This window comes from Talpa europaea (assembly GCF_964194135.1).
Source record: "Talpa europaea genome assembly, chromosome: 15".
NCBI lineage: Eukaryota > Metazoa > Chordata > Mammalia > Eulipotyphla > Talpidae > Talpa > Talpa europaea.
The window spans coordinates 59,913,965-59,935,432 of NC_140083.1; the positions used below are offsets into that span (position 1 = coordinate 59,913,965).

General features: G+C 36.9%; 1 protein-coding gene across 1 annotated transcript; it reads right to left on the reverse strand.

Annotated features, from left to right (window-relative positions):
- Positions 1 to 2,187: 2,187 nt before the first annotated feature.
- Positions 2,188 to 21,082, reverse strand: STRAP (serine/threonine kinase receptor associated protein; the record flags this gene model as incomplete). The annotated part of the gene is made up of 10 exons (XM_084255655.1): positions 2,188 to 2,249; positions 2,932 to 2,997; positions 3,848 to 3,997; positions 6,206 to 6,342; positions 7,959 to 8,096; positions 9,183 to 9,279; positions 12,152 to 12,224; positions 12,789 to 12,870; positions 20,147 to 20,282; positions 20,971 to 21,082. The coding sequence occupies 10 exons, from the start codon at positions 21,080 to 21,082 to the stop codon at positions 2,188 to 2,190; spliced, it is 1,053 nt and encodes a 350-aa protein (XP_084111781.1).
- Between the last annotated feature and the right edge of the window lie 386 nt (positions 21,083 to 21,468).

A 21,468-nucleotide genomic window follows, 5' to 3' on the forward strand; every position in this document is an offset into this window, starting at 1 on the left:
CCAGCACAGGTTCGATCCCCAGCCACCGTTGAGAGTCCCACATGGCACGTAGACCTCTCCGGCAGCTCCCCTCAGCAGCGTGCTTCAGTCCTTCTGCCTGTTCTGCTCCCCGCTCTAGCTCTGGTGGGTCCTCTCACCCTCCCGCGCTTCTGACTATACCCACTGCTTGTATAAATAAATCAATCTTTAAAAAAAAAAAAAAAAGCCTCAGAACTTGACAGCTTATATGTAACAATATCATGATCAACACTAGTCACACAGTGTCTTGGAGGATGGTGGGAACTGAGGGATTTTCCTGCTTTCTTACGGCTAATTCTGAGTTGTTTTAATAATAACATGCATAATTTAAATAAGCCAATACTCTGAAAGCTTTTTTTTTAAGACAGGTCAAGTATTTCTATCCAATACAGGAAAAATTGTGACAAAGGCCATGAACATTTCAAAAATCCAACACAAGTAACTGAATTTCAATTAAGTTAGGACAGAGTTTCATGGCCTGATATCCTTCAACTTACACACTCAACTCAAAACAAACATTTAGAGATTCCAAGTGATGTTCCATTTGGTGATGATGTAAACATTTATCGGTAGAGAGTTTTCAGATTTTTGTGAAAACTAAGCAGAAGAAATTCCCTTGGTCTATAAATTTCATAAATACAATGCAATTTCATGATTCCAATCTGGTACATACACCTCAGCTCTATTTATGATAAATTAGACTAACTAGAATGTGAGCCACCCATGGAACACTGACAATGTAGCGTGGTACACCTGTGGTACTGTTGCAAAACAAAGAACCAGGTAAACAGCAAGTGGATACAAGACTATTACCCCATAGCAGGCCCTGTATGGATCATCAGCTGGCTGTCCCCAAGAAATGCTGCTCTTGATGCTCTAGCACCTTCATGGCTTACAGCACCTTCTGGTTATCACAAATCCTCAAAAAAATCTTATCCTATTCTCTCCTTGGTTACTTCTTTTATGGAACATTATTAAATGTCATTCACAAACGAACTAGGAAAGAAAAAGCAATTTGACAGAAAGGTTTTTCATTTATGTAAAGTATTTCCAAATGACCAGTTTAAATCCCCTCCATATTGAAAAAAAGTAATACAAGTCTAAACTCAGTTGATTCATTTTATTAGAAGGTTGGTAAAAAAGTTTTTTGAATGCCACCCTCACTTAAAGGATAAACTAAACATTGCAGGTCTACAATTATCCCATTTTTATAAAATCTGTTCAATCTATACAGTGCACTAATGTGCAATAACACTTGCTCCATTTTAATAATTATTGAGAATGGTAGAACTGAATTTTCTGCTGCCTTTCTGCTAATTCTGAATTGTTTCATATTTTTTCTCATACTAGCATGTATAATTTAAATAAGTCATTACTCTGAAAGGTTTTTTTAAAGGCAGGTGAAGCAATGCTATCTAATGCAGAAGGAACTGCAGTAAATACAACCCAGCAAAGGTCATGAACATTTCAAAAATTCAGTACAAGTAACTGATTTCCAAAATTAGGAAACAAAATGTTTACCACAGATTATTTAATCAGGTTATCTTCTGACATAGTTCTTTAGAAAACTTTCTGGTGATTTCTATTTTATAAAAAGCCAATCCACCAATTTTTCTTTCCCAAGAAACAAACACTGTTTTGTTTTAGAGGTATTTTATTTTGACAACTAAAAACAATTAGATGTTCAGAAGCAGTGTACAATGAAAGAGAAATCAAACCAGTTACTTTCAGTTACTTTATCATGTATTCCCTCTTCTTTACAACTGAAGCAAAAAACAAACAAACAAACAAAAAAAAAACCCAGACTTTCTGCTTTAAGGAAAAAGTCAGAAAAATAGGCCAATATATTTTTCTTTTCCATAATAACATAACAGCTATAAGAAATCTAATTGTAATAAGAGAAATGGATGTTGGCTTGCACATACTCATTAAAAAGACAACAGGCCATTGTAGTACAAGAGCATAACTCCACCTGCTTTCATCTGGTACCTTGAGTTTTAACTTACAGGTAACAACAAGTTAGTCCCAGCACTGGAGCTAATTCACATTCCTCAGTATTTACTGCTCATGTTTGCCTTAAGCAGAGAGTCACTCTGGAAGACTGATGCTTTTCTCTGCTTGCTTTAGTCCATAAGTTGTACACTATTTGTGGCAACTGCCTGATGCTGCTCAGGCTTTAACTTCAGGAGTTGAGCTATAGATGGAATCTGAATTCTCTGAAGCAATTTCTTCTACGATTAAAAAAAAAAATCTTATTAGTCAACTTAATAAAAGAAAAAAGCAAATCTTCATTTCTGTGTAATGAAGGAACAAAAACATCTTTCAAAGCATGCTGGCGAGCAGCTTTACCGCAGAGCAAATGCAATGTCATTTATCACCAGACTCATGCCATGAAAAAGCAATGAAGAAAGGTTCATGCAGGCCTCTATTCCATGGTAAATTTTCAGTGAAACAGTGAAACCATATTATCTAATAAACACTGATTTAAAGTCATATCTCTTAGAAGTCTGCCCCGCCTCCCCTTAAATTTATTCCAATTGCAAACAGGACAAATTACAATTACTAATTCTAAATTTGGGAAAGAGCACTTAGTCTGTACTAAGTGCTTAATAAATGTCAAATAACAATTAGAATTGTAACAAGTTTATTTTAGCATGTCTTCTAAGTTACACTCTAGGTTTTACAAAAGTAACCACAGCAATTGTGTCCACAGGACATCTGTGCCTATACCATGTAGTAGGTACTTAAATGTTTTACAAACATATATATGCAAGTATATACACACATTTTAACTTTCTGCTATTTAAGTTTGTTCACATTTAACAAATTTCCATTATCAATGAGTAAGTAAAACTCAGACAACACCTCAATTTTAAATTCTCTAGGACTCTACAAAAGTTAATTGATATTTACCCAGCTCCTCTTCTGCTGTCTCTGGAAAGCTGATCTTTGGCTTTGCCAGCTCACCACTATCCTCTTCTATGAAAAGAAAAGCAATAATGATTATATGAATTATAGTATTACAAGTCATTTCTAGGACTAAGCAAGACAAGGAAGCCATGAGTACTCTATGTAACAAGCTACGAAACATAACAACTCTCCCTTTTTTAGTAATTGTGATACTAAAATAGCAGCTCTTCAAAAATTACTTCAAAGTTCGAACTGCTACTACATTCAGATCAATATAATTAGTATTTTTTTTACTAAAGACATGTCTATCTTACTAGTAGGGATTAATGAACAAAGCTCGTTAGAGATTAAATACACTCACTTGTAAAGTCTTTGTAATGCCCTCTAGCAAATTTTGGATTAGGTCCATTCTATCCACTGAGTGATTTAGTGTGAAAATTTAGGGAAAAAAGATTTTACAAGGAGGGGCCTCCCTGGTGGCACAAGGGGTTAAGTGTCAGCATTATGGAGCTATCCACAGCCACTGCGGTTCAATCCCTGGCCAGGAAGGTGACCCACATGGCGCAGAGGACCTTTCCTGTCTCGCCTGGTACTACCCTCAGCAGTGTATTTCAATCAATCTGCCAGTTCTGTTCCCCACTCTGTCCCTGGTGAATCCTCTCATCCCCCGCACCTCTGGCCTGCACCCCAGCTCTTGTATGCATAAACAAACAAATCCTCAAATAAAAGATTTTATAATGATAAAATTTAAACAAACAAAAATCCACAATGGCCAATTCATAAATCATGGGCTGCTCTTTGCTTCAGCCACACTTTGTAATTTAAAATTTACAGAAACAGAAACACTTAAATGAATCAAAGATAAAAAGTACCACACAATTATGAAGCTTATCGTGTTAACTCCGAATATAGCTCTCACCTGGAAGCACGCATTTCCAAAGGCCATATGTTTTCCCCACCACAGTTTGCCACAGTCTCAATGTTCCATCTTCAGAACCACTGGCATACAGCTCTCCATCAGGGCTAAATCTCACACAGTGTATAGGGCCAAAATGTCCTTTGTAGGATTCTGAAAAGAGGAGAGCTCTTAAATAAGTTAACACTTAAAAAAAAAGAAAAGTTAAACATTTACACATTCAAGAAAATACTGTCTATAATTTGGGAAGGTGCAAAATTCATAAAGGCAAATACTAAGAACTATACCTAATTAAAAATAAGTTTTTCTCACCCCAAAGTGGCATGTCTCTCTTTTCTCTGTAAAAATATTCTTTTCTAATTTTAGCATGCATTATTATTTCAGATTGTTCCTCTAAAAAACCGGGACTTCATGTTCCAATGTGGATAAAGGAAGGGGATAAATGAAAACCCTTCTAAATTCTAGAGAAAGATCTAAAGTTAATCCCAATGTCTATTTACTAGGTAACCCATTCTTATTATGATTACAGAGAGCCACCAGATGGAGCTCTTTTTACAGTCTGCCTCTTAATTTCCTACCAGGCTATCCAGTGTCCTTGAGTCATTCTGTCACACATAACCCTGACACAGAAAAATCAAGAGTGACACTTAAATATTTAAATCCATGGAGTTTAATGAGAAAAAAAAACATATTAGTAATGATGTCATTCTCTTTAAGTCGCATCCTTGCTTATGAACTTTTCTCATTTACTGTCTAATGCATCAACTTTTTAGTTTTCAAAGCCCTTTATTAGGCCAATGTTCCTGTTTTGTCTTCAAGCCTGTTCAACTCAAGACCCTCTGCACCACTTTCCTCATCTCTCTTCAACCAGAGAATAAAGTAAAAAGAAATTTCAGAAGAATGGCTGGTCCAATATTTGACCTCAGATATCAGACAAATAATTTAGTTCTCTTGTTTTCAAAGTGAACAACCCAGTTAGCATAAAATTCTGAAACTTTTTAAACTGGCATTAAATAATAGAAAAGATCCTCTTATTTAAAGGTTACTTATGTTCAAGAAATAAAGGGGAACCACAAACAATTAAAATAGATTCCACATGCTCCACTCACCAAAGTTCCATTTGTCACCCAAATCCACCCATTATTCCAAAGAAATAAAACATAAAATCATCATTGGCTCTTTATGTATTAAATTCTAATGAGTTTACACTACTGGATGGTAAATGAGTTTACACTACTGGATGGTAAAGCAGGACAGCGAGAAGCAGACAAAAACACTAACAAAAATTGGTACCTTCTAGACAAAAAATACATTACAGTGAAATAAACTAGTTCAAGAAGTAACAAACATTTGTGAAGGCCAAAAATAAATACTGAAATCTCTAACTATGAAATACCAAAACCATCAAGATAAATACTAAGTGTAAGGCCTCCCCTGGTGGCACAGGCAGTTGAGTGCAGCACTGTGAAGCTGTCCGCAGCCTCTGCCGCACGGGTTCCATCCTGGCCAGCTGGCGAGATACCCACATGGCGTGGCAGATCTCTCCTGCCTCACCTGCTGCTCCCTGCAGCAGTGTACTTTGGTTGATCTGCCTGCTCTGTTCCCCGCTCTGTCTCTGATGAATTCTCTCACCCTCCTGCACATCTGGCCTGTACCCCAGTTCTTGTATGCATGAATAAATATCTTTTTTTAAAAAAAAAGATGCATGAATAAATAAAAAGATGCATGAATATCTTTAAAAAAAAAAGATAAATACTAAGTTTGGATGTGTATTAACTTCAAATTCATCCTACATATCTTTCCCTTTCCGTGATCAAGTACTATTATCATGAAACTGGAAGCAAAAGTCATACTCGGAAGAAGAGTAAAGGATAAAAAAACCTTTTTTATCCCTCTATCTCAGTTACCTGAAGATATCCCCATACTAAGCTATAGATGACTTTTTTCCTCACACAATATTTTCTATAGTTTTAGGGATTCCTATGCTGGCAAAAGGAGGGGAACTAGACAGATGGGGCTCACACCTGCACTACATTTCAGAAAGAATAAATTTCCTTATTCCTGTTTAATAATACTTTTAACAGAAGAATGCTTCCCCTTTCCCCAAATAAATGCACTGCACTACTGCACAGAACATCAGCTTAGCAAAGAAAAGGTAAGCAATTAAAAGGAAAGGGTAAAATTGAGTTCAATAACCTTTGTATATAGTTCTATAGAAATTTCTATCCTCTAATTTTTCACTTGGAAGCAGCAAAATTTAGTTAGCTAAAAATGTGCTTTCAAGATGTAACAGGCACAAATGAGGTGTTGATTAATAAAACCTAACATTCTATAAAGGGAGGAAAAAAAAAAACAACTCACCTAATTCCTCTCCACTATTATAATCATACTTATAAAGCTTAAAATCTTCACCACCTGCAACAAGAAATTCTTTCTCAGGATGTAGTGATGCAGAATTGATGGTTGCAGGAGCTTCAAAGGATTTAATTGGGTCCAAACTGAAGAAAAAAAATCAAAATAAACATATTTAAAAAAAAAAAAAACACCTTTCAGTATTAGCAAAAACATTCAGAAAGATACCATGCCCAAATGGAGTTCATGACAGGAACACTGACGTTTCTACAGAAGAATATCCACATTTTGTGCAGTGCTTATCTCCCTGGAAGTTAGCATGTTGGCTAATTAAAACAGCACAGCTAGTATACTGAGAGTTTCATTTTAAAGTTTTAATTTAGTAGTATTTGAATTATCAACAGGAAAGGTTTTTATTTAAAAGATTAGTTGTGCACTATTATCAACAGCTGAGAGTTTATAAGCTTCTGCAACAGAACCTTCAAATGCCATAAAATTAAAACTGCAAAATATGGCTGTTTTTACTATCAGGCAGTAAAAGAATAATCAAATATGAGACTTTAGCCACGTAATAAAAATCAACGTAAACCACAGCTTTACTTGAATATCAATGAGTTTGGACATTTGCTCTTTTCCAGTGCAACCCTCAAAGTCCTGAAATGCCTCCACTACAAAAATCAGAGCATTTGAGCTCCTAAACCCTAACACATACTACAAAGTATGAAAATTAAAGTCAGTCATCACTGGCTCAAATGTTAGAATAGTCAATAGGCCAATCACCTCTGCCACCAAAATGGGATTTGAGGCAAAGGCATTCTGCGTATGGCAGTATTAGCAATTCCCTGTGTCTGAACTCCTTCATATTTTTAATTGCTCTTCATTTTTAATGTCTTTTTTTTTTTCTTCTGTTATTCAGTCAATTTTAGTTCTGCAAGTGGCCCATTAAACAAAAGGTTAGAACTGCTGGTCAGAGTACAAAGTTTGTAGTCTTATGAAAATCAATGAAGAGACATATAAACTGAGAACTTGAAAATACAGTTCTACTCTTTGAACTGATAATTTATTGTAGGGAGATATTCAAATATATACCATAAAACTCACTTTGGTGAGGAATTGCTATAATTTAGTGCAACACTAATCCAATGTACCTAAGTAATTGCTAAGTATATTTTAAAATAAAAATTCAAAATAATCACACAAACACACACATATATAACAAAAAGGAAAAGACTAGCAGAAAATATAGCTACCATTAGCACTCTGGCATCTATGGTTGGGGGACTGTGAATCAATTTACATTTTCCAAATTTTCAGCAAGAGCTTTTGCTATATTTATAGTCACAAAAATTAAGTCTGTTTAAAAAATATCAAGCTACATATACTCAGGAATAGAAAAATGTACTACACTAATATTTTCAAGTAAAAATTAATACCTGATCATAGTAATAGCTTTGACTACATTAGTTACACCACCGTCTGGTGATCATTTAAGAAAAGTTTAGAAGTCGTTACATTTTACCAATAAATGTCCTAAATAACTAGAAAACAATTTGACTAATTCCTGTAAATTAAAGTACACCAAATTCTTAAAAAACACACTATTAGGGGGTAAGGAAGTGTTTCCCTCCTCATTATACAGCACAGATCAAGATTTGCTTCTAAAACAGTTAAATTCCTTTCACATATGCTTCTCAATTTTTAAGTGCCTTAAATTATAATTTGTTACCAGAAAAGAAAATTAATTTATTCCTTCTGAACATACCTTACTGCACTATGAAAAGCAATTGATCGTCCGTAAGTTATTACCAAGATCTCTCCCTCAGGAATATATTCCATACTGCTAACAGACATATTAAAATTTAGAGATTTCACTTCTGTCATAGTAGCATGATCCCAAAGGCTGCAAAAAGAAAAAAGGAAAATACGGTGGCATTTACTTGTTAAGAAAAGGTTTAAATTCTAAGTACAGCTGCAGATTCATTGATGAAAGAATAATCACATTGAGTCAAACAAGACACACCCCAGTGAGAATTTACAGATGACATACAGAAGCTTTGGGATACCATACAATATAAAAAATATTTAGTAGCTTGTTGATGAAGTCAAATTTAAATATAGCTCTGAAATAATTTAGCAAAATTATGTCATTAACACACTTAGGTCCTAGTCTAATCAGTTTCAACACTGCTCTAAATAGTGGTATTGTCTTTCAATAGAAAACTACACGTTTCAGCACAGAAACTTATGAACAGAACTTCAGGGTTTCGTGGACCCCCTCTGGTCAGCCTGCCCATTGATGTGGGTTAAGAATACCTGCTTATTCAGCACTGTTTACAATAGCTAAGCTTTGGAAACAACCCAAATGCCCAAAAATAGATGTCTGGATCAAGAAGATGTGGTACATATATACCATGGAATATTACTCAGCATTCAAAAAAGATAAACACATGCAATTTGCTGCAACATGGATGGCGCTGGAAGGGATCATGCTCAGCGAAATAAGCCAAAAAGAAAAAGAAAAATACCGAATGGTCTCACTCATAGCAGGAATCTAGAAAACTTAAATAAGGGACCAGGAAAATGAATAACTATAAGAAAGTGAAAATCAAAATCAACAAAAAACTATGAACCAGAGACACTTTTAGGGGGGCGGGGGCGGGAGGGGAGGGATTGGGGTCAGAATGGGGGGCTGCAATTGTATGGGGAATATAACAATAAAATTTATAAAAAAAAAAAAAAGAATAAAAAGTTAAAAAAAATAAAAAATAAATAAAAATATCAAAAAAAAAAAAAAAAAAGAATACCTGCTTATGAAAGTGTCAGCAATTTTGGAATTTTGTCAGTTCTGCTCTGAGTTTATGACAGTAATTGGACAGCACCAGAAAAATGTGATGTGCCACTGAATTCTTATTCAGAAACAATTCAAAATTATTATAAAAAAGTTTTTAAAATGCAAGCATTAAACTATTAAAGAAAAATTACTCACCGGACAGTTTTATCATCAGCTGAAAGTATTTGTTTATCCTCACTGCACCATAGAGCCTTTTTAATACCAGAAGTATGACCACTGATTTCCCTAGGTTCTAAAGATGAAACAATTTATAGAACACACTTGTTAATACTTGATTTTTAAAAGTGAATATTAGAATAGGCAAGAAATAAAGATTTCCTTTTTCTATACTGGCTCTGCATGAGGAGGAAACCAAGAACTATGATCTATATGTAGCTGAGAGTGAATATCCCACTTTGTTCAGGCTAATGTTCTGATTTTAAAGGCATTACTGTATCAAAATGAAATAATAATGAATGTGGCATAATTTAATAAAGATACAGTCCCAGGAACAGGACATCCTGAGCTTCCCTAGCACCGTCACTGTGGAGTCCTCATCCAAATCACTGTTGGTGGTGACTTACAGGAAAAAAAGGAAATTACAGGCTGGAAGGAGAAGAGGGAAATAAAATGGTGTAGCAAATCCTAGGAATATTTCCACACCGAGAGAAAAGCATCAAAAAAATGGGAACATGTCTCTGATAGAGACTTTCCTTCAAGTTTTGGGTTTTTTTTTTTGTTTTTGTTTATTTATTTATCTGTAAAGATTTATTTATTTATACAAGCACTGGGTACAGTCAGAAGCGCTAGAGGGTGAGAGGATTCACCAGAGCCAGAGCGGGGAACAGAACAGGCAGACCGACAAAATACACTGCTGAGGGGAGCAGCAGGTGCGGCAGGAGGGGTCTGTGTGCCATGTGGGACCCTCGCAGGTGGCTGGGGATTGAACTGGCGCTGCAGAGGCTGCAGGCAGCTTCACAGCCCAGCGCTCAACAGCTGCACCACCAGGGGAGGCCCTGTTTGTTTTTTTTAAATGTGTGGGCAACAGCAAATGCTAGAGATAATGCCAAGTCAACATGATGTTGACTCTGGGCAAGCTACTTAACCTTTTGAAAACTATGTTTCTTCACCTGTAAAATGGGATAACAATCAATAATGGCTATAGCCCACAGCTGGATTATTTAAGGGTCAAAAGAGAATATGCACCTAAAGTGCCCATCATGGTATTTGACATACAGTAAAAGTTCAGGTAATTGCTATTATTTTTGTTGTCAGAGCAGTGGGCGAACCGCTTTCAAAAAGCATCTCTGGGAAAGGTAAAAGGATAAGAAAAGCGTCCACCTAAGCCATGAACAATCTTGGTGGGTCAGACAGGCATGCTGTGAAGTGTTCTGACACAAAGTTATTTTCTCACCTTAAAAATGCTTTTAGAAAAGTAAGGTATCTAACTTCCAGTGTAGCTCTGACTTTCTTAAAAACTTATAGTTTACTAATTTATGAATACACAATAAATTAAAGATACCAATTAATATATAATAAGTGAAACAAAATTGAGTTTATCAAATGTTGATAGCTTTCGCAATATATATCATGTGATTAGAAAAGCATTGATACACTATAAAACAAGGGTAAAGATATGAATTAAAGAAAAAAAGGTGTCTTACAACTTCTGTGCAACCAGAAAATCTACAAAGGAAATGACATTTTTTACCATCTAAGTCTTTAAATGTGTATGCTTTAAAAAGGCAACTAGCTCACAAGAGAAATACATTAAAATGGTATTCATTATATGAACAATTTTTTAAACTTTACTTTATACAGCAGAATCTTTTTTTTATATAACTGTGTAAGATTTATTTTTTTCACACTTTATTTAAATTTTATTTTTTATAGTCCCCATACAATTACAACCCCTTTATTTTGACCCCAAGCCCTCCTTTCCCTACCCCCCACAGAGTGTCTCTGATTCATAGTTGTTTGTTGATTTTGATATTTTCTTTCTTATAGTTATTCTTTTTCCTGGTCCCTTATTTAAGTTTTCTAGATCCCTGCTATGAGTTAGACCATCTGGTATTTTTCTTTTCTTTCTACAGCAGAATATTTTTTATCTATTAAATTGCAAAGAAAATCAGTTATCAGTGTTTGCTGGAGGTCATCTATCAATAGCCTTGGTAATGGCTATCAAGGGTTTGCAAATGTAACTCCTTTTTGTGCCTACAGTTATAGCTCTACAATTTTCCTAGAGAACTGCGGAAATATTTGTAACTATGAGACTATTTAGCATAACACTGTGTGTCCTATTTTAGAAGTTGGTAATAGCCCAAACAGGTGATTACAGAGATTGGTTAATTCTTAACCACTTATCCATAAGATGGAGAATTACATAGTCATTTTAAAAAGTGGACAGATGTTTAAAGACTTCAAAAATTCTTCTGAATAGTTAAAGAATTACATGGTTCAAAAATGTGAACATGAGTACACAGTGAGAACAGTTACCCCCTTATCTTCCACTACACCAAGAGGTAATAACACTGTTATGCATCTTCTAAAACTTGTATCATGATAAAAATTTATCAGGAAAGTTTTAATTATAAGAAAACCACAAAAGCATAAGTAAACTGACATAAAAAGATAACCACATCAAAAAAAGGACTGTAAGAATGAAAGTCAAAAACTAAAGATATCAAAAATGATTAATAATGGTTGATGGGGGCAACTCCCTGGTGGCCTATGAGTTAAATCTCAGAGCTAACACTGTGATGGCCCACCGTGAAGGCCGGGGTTTAATCCCCAGCCAAGGAGCTAACCCACATGGAGCAGCAGACCTCTCCTGTCTCGCCCACTGCTCCCCTTAACAGTGTATTTCAGTAGATTTGCCTTTTCTGCTCCTCACTCTGTCTCTGGCAAATCCTCTCACACACACACACCCCATCTCTGGCATACACCCCAGTTCTATACAAAAATAAATTTTAAAAAATCTTTACCAAAAAAAAAGACGATGAGTTATGTGTAATTTTTGTTTATGGCTATGCCGATTTTCCAAATTTGAATACTGAACATGAGTTCCTTTAATCTGAAACACTAGAGTAAAAGAAATAAAAAGCACAAGTATGAATCATACTCACCTGCTTCAGGTTTGTTCAAGTCATATATACGTAAGAGTTTATCCTGTCCACCGGTTAACAAATAATTACTATCCTAAAAACAGACACAAGTACAATGTTACTAGGTTAACCACTTCAAATGCTCTTTTTGAAACTTCTTCAACATCAAATAAAATCCAAATACAGCTCAGACATCACACAGAGATGCAATACACACAATCACTCTGAGAAGATATAGAGAGCATACATCACCCAAGCCCTTAAACTCCCCAACTCTAAGAAACCACACACCCCCCCATCACAGGAGTCCCCTCATTTGCTCCTGCCCCTGTTTCCCTCCCTCCTGAGCAGCACTTCTGTGAGGATCTCAAATTTATGCCCCCATCTTCTGAAAGTAGCTGGGAAATAGTACTGGGGCTTTTTAGATATTTGTTACTAGTTGTGGAGGACTGAGATAAGAGTTCGAGGATATCATAAAAGTCTCATAGGGTTAATCAAGAAAAAATAAATCCAATCAAATCAAACGTAAGCCAACACACACCATTCCCCACCATACCCAAATATCAACCAAACATATAAAACAATCAAATACAAAACCATTGTCAAATCCTATAATAATGCAATTTAACTCCCTAAAACTAATAGCATTTGTTGATACCTGTGTAAAATCCACAGTCTTGACAATGTGCTTGTGAGCCAGAGTCATCAACTCATCTCCCGAGACAGCATCCCACACTTTGCTAAAAGTGAAAAGGAAAAGAAAAATATAATGGTGATCATGATGACTGATGACCAAATAAGATAGATATGTGCAATGTTACACAAATGCATTATATATCTATTATCTCTAATATTCCTCACTGCTACATTCATTTGATAAAATATTTAAGTGAGTGTAAATGAAATCTCTCTGTAAAAGCCACAGGACCAATCTAATTTGAGTGGGGAAAAAAATGTAAGAATTTAAGTAAATCAGATCCATGAACCAATTTACCTTTATTTTTGCATTAGCCTCTAATCATAAAATCCTTTTAGCAAGACCAGGAAATATTTAAACCAATTTTAAGCTTCATCTTCTCAATTTTTTCTCTATTCCTAACCCCCATATACATGGAAAACAAGATCATCTTTAAAAAAAAAAAAAAAAAAAAAAAATCACAGGATAATTAAAGACCCTGATAAAGGTTATGCAAAATTTTAAACCAAATCAGAAAATAGTCTCCCTGTCTCTATCTCAAAGTTGAGTCCTAAATTCTGAAATCCTAGTCAAATTAACTTTCTGCACCAAAGTACTAGTCATAATTATAGTAATGCGAACACTACTTTAATCTCAATTTCATGTTTCCCTGACCAAGCCCAACCCAAGTTATACATATGCTGGTCTATTCATCATTATATGTACACGTCACAGAAATAGGTTAAACAAAACTTCATAGAAGTACTACAAGTTTCGGGCCTCCCCGGTGGCGCAGCGGTTGAGCGCTGGGTTGCGAAGCTGCCCGCGGCCTCTGCGGCGCCGGTTCGATCCCCGGCTGCTCCCCGGCCACCGGAGGAGGGTCCCACATGGCGCGCAGACCTCTCCTGCCGCCCGCTGCTCCCCTCAGCAGTGTACTTCGGTCCTTCTGCCTGCTCTGCTCCCCGCTCTGGCTCTGGTGAATTCTCTCACCCTCCCGCGCTTCTGACTGTACCCAATGCATGTATAAACAAACAAACAAACAAATAAATAAATAAATACATAAATAAAAATACATGCCTCTTTAAAAAAAAAAAAAAAAAAAAGAAGTACTACAAGTTTCTCAAAAAAGCCTGAAGAAAATGAGAAGGAGGGGGAGAAAAAAATTCATTTTAGATCAGAAGTTGTCACTGAAAAATAAACAAGAAAACTTAGCACACAGGGAAAAGATCTGTTGAGACTGAACAAGCTATGCTCCAAAGAGATTTTCATTTTAATGTAACTTACATTAGGAATTTTTAGGAATAAAGTGAATAAAACAGTACAGAGGGAAAAAAGCCAGGTTCATCTATTCTCTACTTATTCAAGTATCACAATAAATGTACCAAATATGTCATGAGAAAAAACTATAACCAACTAAGTTCCTGCACTAGCAGAGCTTTAACTGAAAAGGGAAAAAAATGTGTTAAGTAACATGCTGAATAAAGATAAAACACAAGTACATAATAGCTTACTGAAACACACACACACAAAAATGACATGATTAATTACACAAAGTCCAATACTCTAAAAGCAAGGAGTCAGAATTGAAAAGGGCAGGCTATCCTATACAACATTAACAGCATGAAGGGAAGGAAACACTAATGGCCACCTAACAAGGAAGAAATACTGATGATACAACAGGGTCCTATGAAGGCTGACTAAACATGTTCTGACAGAAATAACATCAATTATGAGTAGGACGGCTACTGAATTCTCAAGTATTCATTTCTCTTTGTGCAGGAAACCTGCCCCAATTTCTCCCATTTCTAATTCAACTCTCTGGCCCAAAGCTACTTTCCCAGCCTCATTTTAAAAATAATATAAAATCTAATCATACCAGATTATCAAACAGTCCTCAAATAAGCCATATATTTTATTCAGGCTCTTATATCTATTCATACCAGTCTTGTAAGTCTGCATTCTATTTTCTCAGTTATTGAAGTGTGACTCAGTCAAAATCTTCTGTCTCACCTCCATCAACCATTCTTTCCTGTGGGCTCAGCTCAGGCTGATTACTGTGCTTCATTCTGCTTCACTTGTTGTTTACATGTTTACTCTTAGTCACAGGGAAATCAGTGACTTCACAAAGATTATAAGAGTACAGACTGCTGTATGTCAAAGTGAAGAAAATATCAAATACACCTGAAATTACTCTCCCAGTCATTCACATGATGCTGAGTCTTAAAGGTTCCCTGGGCCCTGTTCTTTGAAATTCCAATTTTAAATATCTCCATTAATCTCCCCAAAATGACTTAAAATCTTAATACTGTTTGGCCATGTCCCCACTGGTCAGGAGAAAATAGTTGTAGTGACCACAGCAGTATCATGCAGAGGTCCATTGTCACTGGACTCTTTTCCATTCTATTTTAAAACACAACTAATATTGAGGCATGACACTCAACAGATGATGCTCTAATCACTTTACTAACTTTGATGTAGTCCCATCCCACAGAGTAGGCATCTGAAAACCGGGTTTTCAATCTCAAAAAGAAATTGGAATGATCTAAATGTTTGTTAGTGTCTTTCTCAATCTGTACCAAGAAATCTTAACTAAGTAGTTGGGAGCAAGGCTCAAATCAAGACAGTGAAGCATCATAACAACTACCTTTCATCAGCTGATCCTGCAGCATTTCTTTTCTGCACAATTTACTTAGTATTTGCCATCTCCCTAAACTACTGATACCTCTTACATTCTCAGCCCATTTTCTTGCACATAATATCCAATGATGCTATCTGTTCAAAACCTTTCATATTCTGAGAACTGACCTACCATAAAGTCCCCAAAGAGGGACAGCTAACTTAGTTCTTAAAGCCTCAATGAAACAATTGAGCCATTTTACAGGTTGGCCAAGATAATATCAAGTTTGAAAACCTTCTTTCAGAGAAAAATTAGATCGTCTATTGGCTTTACCAGGAAACAAAACATGATCATATACTTTCATTACCTGTAGATTCCTGGGCCCAACTTCAGATCTACTTAAGCACTCTTGAAGAAATCACAGGAACTTTCTCTAATTCTAGCACTTTCCCAGGGTCATGGGATACAATGCTCATCAAACTTATGAATTAAAAGTTATGATGAGAATGGCGTTTCAAAGTCCGGGTACTCATTGTTTGATTGCTCTGCCCAAAGTACCTTAAGACAACATTCTGAACTCACCCATAAACCTGCTCTTTTGACTGTATTTTCTCCACAAGAGACAAGGAAACCATTCATATCTAAATAGACACGACATTAATGAATTTTCATAAAAATCATTAATTTTCAATAATGAAACAAAAGTATGAGGCAGATAAATTTTCCTAAAAATTATTTATACCAAATATAACCAATCAGGTCAGCAAAGGGAGCCATGCTTTAGCTACATCCAGTTCCATAAGGGCAAACTGCACAGAAGTCACTGAAAGGGAACAATGTACATGATGAACACACACACTCACATCTCAAAGACAGACACAGAAGTGATGAGGGGTTAGTCTTCTGCTACCATTTATTGCGAACCTACTATGTAATTTACACTATGCCAAACTCTAGGAATAACAAGCAGAGAAGATGGTCTATGATGTTCCCAATAACCTCATTAGTCTTATGCCCATTTTACAGATGTCAAAAATGAGGTTAAGAGGCATGCCATGCACAAATTGGAAATACACACAGCCAGCAGCACATGCCTGAGGCCTGTCTAGAGAATCACACTTTTCCAACTATACCAATACCTGAAAGCCTTAATCAGGAGGCCGGGGGGCTGGATGGGGTGGGAGGAAGCACCAAAATTATTCCTTCTGATATTTAAATCTACTCAAACTTACAGGAAACAAGATTTCAAGGCATGAGCCACAGAAGTTCCAAAAATAACATGTATGTCTTCTTTCTACTGGTGGTAATAGGTGGGAGTTGCAGCTATCATCAAAACTTTTGTAGTTATTACACATATAACAAGTGTAGCTATTAGATTTTAGGCAATGCTCTAAGTATTACAAACATATTAACTCATTTAATATAACCAGCACATGAGGTAAGCACTATTACTATTCTCATTTTTAGAGACAATGAATCTGACAAAAAGAGATGTTAAATAAAGTTCCTAAGGTGAGAGAGCTATCAGATGATGGAACCAGGGTCCAAATATAATCTATATCCAACACCCATCTTCTCATATCACTTGCAAAAAACACTGAGGCTGAAATGCTAAGCACAAAGCAACATTAAATACCTATCCCACAGACCTGTCTCAAAAATGAAACTTTGGTTATTAATGCTCTGTCAGTGCCCTAAACGAAGATAATGTTTCCTCTGACAGCATGATAAAATATCCTGACTTCTCTCTGCAATACTCTGTTAAAGATATTTGAACATATACATAAACATAAAAATATTTATGTTGTCATATTTTTTTTTTCAACACCCTTTCTGTCTCCATTTCAGAATTAGCACATAAACAGTAATTTTATCAGATGCCTTTTATTTCTTAGGGGCTGACTTTACAATTCTGTCAAATATACAGAGACTTTTCACAGGTTTGACAGATAGGACTCCTTCCTAACAAGCTTCTGCATGGGTTTCTTAAAGATATAGGCAAGACCATCAAGCACAGATGAGAAAGTAAGTACTGTGCTCCTGGAATTAACAGTCAGGGCCAGATAACACACAACTCAAGCTAACGAAATCTACCTTTGCAGAAGTACAATTCAAAAACTTGTTTCTTTTAATGCTGTTTGTTGTGTCTAAAATCTTCTAACCTTTGTAACATAATATATTTAATTTTAAATAAGTTTATTACTTACTACCTATCTAGTTTTAATGACATTAAAATTCACTTACCAATATCTGAAACCTAGAGTTGTACACACAGTATTAAGCCAATTTTCTACCTATTTTATAAAATTGTTCCCAAATCATTCATCCATTCATTCCCAATGACAATATTCATACTGATCTAAGGAAAGGAGAAGCTGAAGGGAAAAAGTTAAAATTGTGACAATCAGAAACAAGTATCCCAGGAGCATCTTTAATTCCTCCATCCTTGATTTTTTTTTTTTAGAAATTTTCCTCAAGTTACTTATCTGATAAATGGAAGGCAGTGAATTAGCTGGGAATACAAAAATTTAGACATGGCCCCTAACCTCAAGAAGCACTGACACATATATCTATCAGTAAGTACTAGAACAGTGCCAGAAATCTTAATACAGGGAATGGTGTGAGCACAAATCAGGGAGTGAACACACACCTTCACCCTCTGGGATCTCCTAAGTCTCCTGCTTTGGAAAACCACTTTTACTTCCTATTTTCACCTCCCAAAAATAACAAGAGTCTCTGACAAATAAGCAACTTGTGTTGACACCTAAAGCCACATTTGACCTGAAGTTGCTGATATTAAAGAATTTATATAAAACCAAGTGGTTACTTAAAGTGACACAATGGTTATACATAAAGACATAGGAGCAATCTATTCATTGAAGGCATGGAAAAAGTATGGACTGACATTTAAAATTTTCCTTACAGATCTCTCATTAGCTAGTATCATGAGAGTACTCTATCTTCTTCTCCTTATTTTTAAATTACTTTTTAAATTCACTATAATCTTCTGTGGCACACAAGTCTGAGTACCAACAAATGTGTAGAATCCACCAGTCAATGTGCTTTTTCATAACAATCTTGGGATATTTAACTTGCTTAAGACGAAAGAGCAACACATTTACAATTGCCTCAGTATGAAATTCTGTTTAAAAGGAAATCAAACCACTTTGCTATCCAGATTCTCAAACACAATAAAATCTATGTACATACAATAGCTCTTGACATTGTCTAAATTACTTTTAAACATTTAAATTTAAATTAAATATAAGGTTTAAAATTAGCACAATTAGGAACTGGAGATACAAAGATTACAAAAGATGTGAAGGGCAAATTAGAAGGGAAAAGTGGGTCATTGCAAATCAAGTTACTTGAGTAATTTATGCAAAGGCCAAAAATGAAACTTAGTTGGGTATACTCTGGCAACAGTAAGAATTTAGTATAAACTGCAGGGCACATGACACACAGTGCCAGAATAGAAATTTGATGAACTATGATGGGGCCAAATTTTAAAGTGCCAACAACTGAAATTTAACCTTTAAACTGGTGGTTCTAAGGCTTCACATAAAAATAACCTAGAAGTTCGAGGAAGGAAAAAACTGATGATGGGGATTCCACACCCAGACTAACAGAATCAAAACTTCTGAAATACATGCATTTGAATACATTAGAAGCTCCCTGAGGCATATTCTATAGCCCCATGGTTATGAAGGACTAACACAGCAAAAGACAGGAAGATCTTTATATAGAGAAGTGGTATGTGGGCCTCCCCGGTGGCGCAGCGGTTGAGCGCTGGGTTGCGAAGCTGCCCGCGGCCTCTGCAGCGCCGGTTCAATCCCCAGCTGCTCCCCGGCCACCGGAGGAGGGTCCCACATGGCGTGCAGACCTCTCCTGCCGCCCGCTGCTCCCCTCAGCAGTGTACTTCGGTCCTTCTGCCTGCTCTGCTCCCCGCTCTGGCTCTGGTGAATTCTCCCACCCTCCCGTGCTTCTGACTATACCCAGTGCATGTATAAACAAAAAACCAACAAACAAATAAATAAATAAAAGCATGCCTCTATTAAAAAAAAAAAATTAAAAAAAAAAAGGAAAAAAAAAAAAGGAGAAGTGGTATGATAAAATTTGTTTTTAGGAAGACAACTGGTAGCACTATGGAAGATGAATAGAAGGAAAACGGTGAGCAGAAGGGACCTGAAGTAAGGTAGTTGCTAAAGCAAAGGAAAGATCAGTGAGAATAGCAGTTAAAATTAACAAAGATGACTATAATTTGGATAGATGAAAAATTTTCAAATGATTTAGATTTCAATCTTTAAAGAAAAGAACTGACAAGTAGCTGAGTTGGAACCCAGAGTTTAAATATGTCTAAATCCATTTTAACAAAATCTGAGAGTGAGACTGAGTCCATCAGCACTAGGAAGTCATGGAAGTGTATGTTATCACTGAGGGAATACATGTGTAAGCACCACCAACAACACTCATTATCTGGAGTGCCTGTTAATAATGCAAATCTCTGGATCCCATTCCAAACATACTGAATAAGTCATTTAGGTCTGAAAATTTTGAGAATCACTTAAAATAAAGAAGCAGGACCAAGAACTTTGGTAATTTGAAAAATCATGTGTTCTATATGGTGGGCACTGAGTTGGAATTTGATGAGGAACTTAGACTGAAGTTTTGGTTATTTCTGATCATAGAGATCTCCAAAGCTGGTCATTTTGGCTACACTTACGCTGTGAAATCTGCAGCTGCTGTAGCTGCTTTAGTGGCGTCCTTGTTCAATGTTGCACCCCAAACAGCACCCTTGTGACCCAAAAATGTCCCAATCCAGTCTCCTGTATCACCTTGGCGCAGCATAGGTTTGCCATCTAAAAAAGAATTAGAGACATGTGATTCAGAAGTTCAGATTACTGACAATCTAAGAGTCAAACATAAAATCATTTTGTTCAATAACAAAAGGGAAAATTACTGTTGATGTATAACTATTCTCACTCACTGGAGTCACTAAAGAACGTCTAGAAATAAGTTATCTGAGAAGCTGGACCTGACATTCTCAGGGAGGCAAGTGTGACGGGGTGGGAAGAATACTGATGAGAATGAAAACCGTCTACGTTTGTTGGACAAACTTAACCTAAATGTTTCCATTTGAAAAACTGGGCTAATAAAACAAAGGAATGCCCAATAAGATAGCAGACCTGACATATCTGTAAAATAAGATAAACCTGGTCTAAGTTTTCCTTTCTCCAAAATCCTTGAAAGATCATTACTGTATTAACTGGCCAGGGCATTAAGAAAGTCTAGCTTCTCCAGAAATAGCAATAAAAGTAAAATGAGAGGCCTCCGTTGGGAGGCACTACTAAGCCTTGTCAGAGGCGTCAGAAAAGCCTTTGGGCGCCAGCTGCGAAACTCCTACCACCACCCCTTTCTCCATCAGACCCCCGTTGGCCTTAACCTCAAAGGCCGAGAGCCCCACAATCCCACCGCGTTGGGAGTGCCGTCTCCACCCCCACTCGGCCCAGTCCTCGCAATGAGGCCCGGATCGGCGGCCCAGCTCACCTTTGCAAGCGCTGATTAAGAAATACCCATAAGGCGTGATGCCGCTGAAAGCCAAATCCACCACCGGCCTCGTGTGGCCTGAGCAGGTGAGCGGCGTCTGCCTCATTGCCATGGCGGCGGCGATCCGGTTCTCCAGCCGAGGGTGGTCTCACCTTTTCTCTCTTCCTGCAGCGCCTCTGGCTCAAGGCCCCCGCCCTGACACTGGAACTGGGCCGGGAAACAGGAGAAAAGGCCAATCCGGTGGCGCCCAGGTCAGGAAGGGGTTAGGGACGGGTCAGGGAGTCTGCGACGGGCGAGCGACAGCCGCCGCGGGAGGGAAAGGGAGGGAGGGAGGAAAGTCGGGGAGGGGGAGAACCGGAAAGCGGGCGGCCACGATCCGTACCGTGCACACCGGTACCGGCAGGAAGTGACGACACCAATGGCGAAAGCGGCCGCCGGAAGTGACGATCTGCTGGGGAGGCGGGTTCTCCGGGTAGAAGACATTGAGCGGAACAATAA